Consider the following 5964-nt stretch of genomic DNA (forward strand, 5'->3'; position numbering starts at 1 on the left):
TCTCTCTCTCTCTCTCTCTCTCTCTCTCTCTCTCTCTCTCTCTCTTTCTCTCTCTCTCTCTCTCTCCCCCCTCTCCCCTCTCCCTCCATCCATACCTCCCCTGCTCCCATACTAATCACGTAATCAGAAAACTCAAAAGTTTTCAATCCCATTCTCCTCCATCGCACATAACCAAGTATAAGGAAAAGACTTTCAGAAAAAAATGTATAAGGTTCCTTTATGCCTTTATAATAACATTCCATCTTCTGCACAAGTGCCTTGTCATAAACCATGCCTAGAATGCATTCTCTCCTCACACTAACTTCTTAGAATCCTTAGTCTTCTTCAGAACTCAGCTCATACTCAACTCACCTACAGCTCATACTCACCACCTACATCAAATGATTCTTGATCATTTTAGCTGCTAATGCTTCCCCCCAACGTTTCATATTATATATGTGTCTCTGTGTGTAGGTATGTGTATATACATATATATATATATACACACACATATATATATATATTTACATCTATATGTACACTTACATACCTCTAAATATGAGCTCCCTGAAGGCAGAGATTTTTCAGTTTTACTTTGTATTCCTAAAATTTAACATAATGCCAAAGAACACAGGAAGATTTAGTAAATGCTTATAGGTTGAATGATTAGTGTTCTACCTAAGCTCATGTGACATTATGATAGGATTGTAAATTTGAAGCTAGAAGTGACCTTAAAGACCATCTAGTCTAATGTCGTCCTCACTTCTCTCCCCATTTTATACATCAAACAATGGCTTTTGGTAGAACCACAAGTATTTCCACTCTCTAAGAAATACAATAATAATTTACACACATTATAGTGCTTCAGAGGTTTAGTAGGCGCCTTGTCCACAACAGCTCTGTGAGATGAGAGGAACAGATATTAATATCACCATCTCACAGATGAGAAAGCCGAGGAATTTAAATGGACTGCCCATAATCACATAACTAATCTAAGAAATGTCAAACCCCACTTCTCCTGACTCCAAGTCTAGCATATTTTCCACTACTATGTTGTCCTGGGCAAAGATAACCTGGAACTCTTTGGTCCTGAATGCCCTAACTATTCATATACCAAGAAAGATTCATATTGTCATTATAATAATAGTTAAGATTTAAGACACGACTGAGACTGTTTTCTGAGGTTGAATGACATCCTAAGGGAATCCAGGCTTGCAAAAGAGAATTAATAAGACAACACAGAACCCCAAAATTCTAAGGAAGACCAAATTCTTAGAAAATAAATCTAGGAGACATAATCCTTTGCAAAATAGTTTGCCTCTATGAAAATAATTGAATGAAAGAAAGTAGATTCCACCAATAAATTTTAACTTGGACAAAACTGATGAGCTTCTCTGCCAAAGTGCATCCCCGAGCATACATATTTCAAAGGTATCTACAAATCCCAGTCAACCCAAGAAAAAAGAAAGGTTTCCAGAATGAAATAAAAATGAATGTTCAGTCCTTAACTAATTTTAAAACATAGCATATATCTATATACACACACATGTATGTATGTACTGTATGTATATAACATATATGTAGACATATGCATTTACATATGTATTTGAAACAAAAAGAACAGGAAATGGATGTCACATAGAAGAAAGATTGGCATTAAAAAGTAAATCTGATAAAAAAAAATTAACCAAATGCTGTTCTCCAGAAACTCAAAAGGCAGTATTAACTAGTAAAATTATAACAGCTGGCATCTAAAGGATGGCACTGAGGACTCACCACTGTATTCCTCTTAAACTTTCAAAGGCTGCCAGTAACTCACTGGATCCACTTTAAAAGGTAGACCTTCATACTCTGGCCCCACAAGGGTGTGTGTTACAACATCTAAGAAATAAACTATCCTTATATTGGCCCTGGGAACATCACAGAAATGACAGAGAAGCCTATCTGGCTTAAGCACTTTCTCTGTCAAGATGTTTGAATGTAGAACCTTCTCCATATTGCAGAATCATAAAAAGAATGTTAGAGACAGAAGGGAGCTTAGAAAACAAATTCAAACTCCTCATTTTAGAAAAGGGGTAACTGAGGCTCAGAGAGATTACTCAGAGCTCAAGATGAGACACAATAGAGGCTTACATTTCTATAATGCTCTAAAGTTTGCAAAGCAGTTAAACTTAAATAATACCATCAAGTAAACTTGGACAGATAGACCCATGATATTGTGCTGAAATACAAACTTCCTTCACTAGTTCAGATGAGCACTAATCTATGCCAATTTTGCTAGTCTATAATTTACAGTCTTAACAGTTGACTTGGGAATCGAGATGGCAAAGGACTTGTCTATAGCAAAACATCGATTATAGGTCAAGACTTGAATATACATCTTCCTGTCTCCAAAGCCAGCCCTTTATCCACTTTGCCTTGCAGCTTCTCATCTGCATTTTACAAATAAAGAAATTAAAGCTAATAGAAGGTAAATTAAATAACTTGGTTACCTTTACAGCTAGTAAAGGTAACTAGTAGCTAGTAAACTCAGGTAGTGAATTTCAGAGTTGGGACAGGAGCCCATATCTTTTATCTCTAATAGTATGGCTCTTTCCATGCTGTCTCTCAGAGTCAAAGCCAAGCCTTTTGTCCTCTGCCTACCTCACAGCCTTCTTATATACCTAAAGTGCTCTACTAATGGGGGATATTTTTAACATTATTCATTCTACTCCAGGGCTCTTGCCACTGGCCCATATTGCCTCTTGCATCAAAAAAGATTCATAAGGAAAGAAAAATTAATCTTTTTTTTCTCTTAAAATTCCTTTTGGGCACACATTCCCCTTAATTACCCATCTCTCTCCACTCTCCTATTCACAATCCCAATCTGCAGTTCTAGTAGAATATTCATCGTAGGATTCCTTTTCTCCCTTTTTTTCTGGGTCTTTGCTATGAAAAAACAAATGTAACAGATGTATGGAGAGTCAGCTCCTCCCAGTTTGACTCTGTCAGTGGCTTGGCAGAACATTTTCAAAGATCTTAAGAACCAATGGAATGAATGCCAATTATCAAATTACTATAGTTAGAAGAGTCTTTGATTAACATACAGATATGTACTATTGACATGGAGAACAGAATCTTAATTACAGACACAGAGAAAGTTATGTACAGACAAGCTAATAAAATCAAGATAGAGCCAGAAGGAACTTTTCTAGTCCTTCATTTGATAGCTAGGTGGTGCAGCAGATAGAGTGCTGGGCCCGAAGTCAGGAAAACCCATCCTCCTAAGCACAAATCTATCCTCAGACACTTACTAGCTGTGTGACCCTGGGAAAATCATTTCATCACCCTATTTGCTTCAGTTTCCTCATCTATAAAATGAGCTGGAGAAGAAAATAGCAAAATCACTCCAGTATCTTTGCCAGGAAAATCTCAAATGGGGTCAAAAAGAATTGAAAGTGACTGAAATGAAATAACAACAAAACAAGCCCAGATTAACAAGTATCCTTATTTTACAGATGGTAAAACCAAAACCCCAGAGGGGTAGGGGCTACTGCAGAGTCACATAGGTGAGATTTGAAACCCAATCGTTTAACTCTTCTCTTATACTATTCTTTTTACAGATGAATGTGACTTGATGAGCGCAACTGAAAAAAACAATTAGATAGAAAATTTATGGTTTTTAAAAAATATTTTGCCTTATCATAAAAGTTGTATTTAGATGTATTTAGACCAGAATTAACTGGCTAATTTTCTCAATTTTCTATCTCCCTCACCTGATGTAAACAAACCTTAAATTTGCCACTTTTAATCTTCCATCCATTGGCCCTAGTTGTCCTCTTGGGCAAAACAGAGCAAAGTTTAATCTTTCTTCCAGATAACAGCTGCTCAGAATCATAAAGACTGATAACAACTCCTCCCTGTCTCCTCTTCTCCACACTAAACATTCTCAAAGCTTTCAACTCTTGTCATATGGCATGAACTGAAGCCCTTCTTGATTAGCATCTTAATAAAATGGTTTAAACAAGTAAATATACAATCAAAAATGTCAGGGCATTATCCAGCCTTCTTGAAAAAAACCTTTTTCAGAAGAGAGCATCAATCAGCCATTCATTGTTAGCCCTCCTAATTTTATTTATTACATTGACCCACAATGCCATCATATTACTATGTGTACACACACATACCACAGAATGAAATAATAAATTATCATGTAGGCTCTAAATTAAATAGTATAAGCAATTGATCTTGCAGTTTCTCAATTCTTAATGTAACAGGCAAAAAAAAAAAAAAAAAGAATGTTTTTGCCTAAATTCCAAGAAAATAAAACCTTTTGTGATTGAACTTGTGAAACTCAAAAATCAAAGACATTGGGGGCAGCTGGGTAGCTTAGTGGATTGAGAGCCAGGCCTGGAGACTGGAGGTCCTGGGTTCAAATCCAGCCTCAGACACTTCCCAGCTGTGTGACCCTGGGCAAGTCACTTGACCCCCATTGCCCACCCTTACCAATCTTCCACCTATAAGTCAATACACAGAAGTTAAAGGGTTTAAAATTTAAAAAAAAAAAAAAAAAAAATCAAAGACATCTTAGTAGGGAAAGAGTTGGATTAGATGGCCTCTTAGCTTTCTTCCAACTATGAAAGTCTATGAATGTGTGAAAAGATATGTAGATATATGTATATGTGTGTATATACATATATGGAAAGCATCCTGAGCAAATTAAAATAATGAGTACAATGAACATCAAGTTACCAAATATTATTATGGACTAGTAGGAAATAACTATATATATTCACCAATTACTAAGTAAGTAGCAGTTTCTAATGAGATAAGTAAACATAAAAGTAAAAAATTGTACTTTCTAAAGATTGAATTTGGTCAGCCAATAAATATGTTTTCTATGGGAAGAAATGTATCTGATGATCAAAAATGAGAATCAATTTCCAAGCTTCAAAAAATATTATAAGGAGGTTGAAATTTTGAAAATTGCAAGATCCAATATCATTTTCTCTTCATGTCCATGTTCTGGAAGGGCCTACAAAATTAAATATTTAGCAATGAAACAATTTAGACTCTCATAACTATGATTTGTATCTGTATGAAAACTTCAAATTTTTCTGAAAAGTATTTACACCTGTCCTTTATTTATCATCATGACATCTCTATGAGCTAGGCAGTGTATTATTATTCCTCATTTTGCAGATAAAGAGTCTCAGATTAAGTGATTTGTCCTTGAATTTAAGATCACATACCAAATTAGAGCTAGGTTTGAAATCCAGATCATCTAATTTTAATCCAGTGTGCTCTGCACAGCAGCATACTTCCTTTAAGTGCAAAAAGCAAGAATTATCATATCTATGAAGGTATGCATGTTGCCATTTTTATAAAAGAAAGATTTCATCATCTGCAAAATGGGAATTTTTGAGTAATCTATGATCAACAATGTTTTCTTTTTCCTACAGCATAAGGACAAAGCATGAATCTATAATAATTCATTCTTTCATTTGATCTTACACAATAATATCCATGTCAACTTAAGCATTTAAATCATAACCAATATGTTAAATAACAGATATCGTATTTCTGAAAACCTGTAACCAATGCCATCAAATACAATTTTTGTTAAAGCATCATGTTAACATCTCTCATGTCCCTACAAAATGTAACAATCTCAGATTGAGTTGAACTTACATATAGCCATGGGTAGAAAAGATGTGCTAAGATATTCAATAATATCCTTGTGTAGAAATGGAGGAAAAGTAGCTAATGTTGATATCATTGTGTAGGGCAAAGTACTCAGAATGTCATCATTAAGAAAGGGTAGCAAACACGTCGTTGTATAAAATATTGACTGTCCAAGATCTGTAAAACAAAAAAGAGGAGATTAGTAACTAAGATAGTTTGTAACCAACAAAATATACCTCCCACCCCATTCAATTGCAAATTGCCTAGTCTATTGCTATACATATAGAAGCCATCCAATAAATATATAATATATGTATTATA

At 34.9% G+C, this 5964-nt stretch overlaps 1 protein-coding gene across 3 annotated transcripts in view; it reads right to left on the bottom strand.

Annotated features, from left to right (window-relative positions):
• The window catches only part of UNC79 (unc-79 homolog, NALCN channel complex subunit), a 310022-nt gene extending 304270 nt beyond the window's left edge, over positions 1 to 5752 (bottom strand). For 2 of the 3 annotated variants that reach the window (XM_044662137.1, XM_044662136.1), the window contains exon 1: positions 5650 to 5752. In XM_044662137.1, coding sequence (XP_044518072.1) covers positions 5650 to 5737 — 88 coding nt within the window. In that variant the 5' untranslated portion in view covers positions 5738 to 5752. The remainder of the gene's footprint in view (positions 1 to 5649) is intronic. The other variant, XM_044662138.1, reaches the window with a different exon arrangement.
• Positions 5753 to 5964: the final 212 nt, after the last annotated feature.

The sequence above is a fragment of the Gracilinanus agilis genome, chromosome 2, assembly GCF_016433145.1.
Source record: "Gracilinanus agilis isolate LMUSP501 chromosome 2, AgileGrace, whole genome shotgun sequence".
Taxonomy (NCBI): domain Eukaryota; kingdom Metazoa; phylum Chordata; class Mammalia; order Didelphimorphia; family Didelphidae; genus Gracilinanus; species Gracilinanus agilis.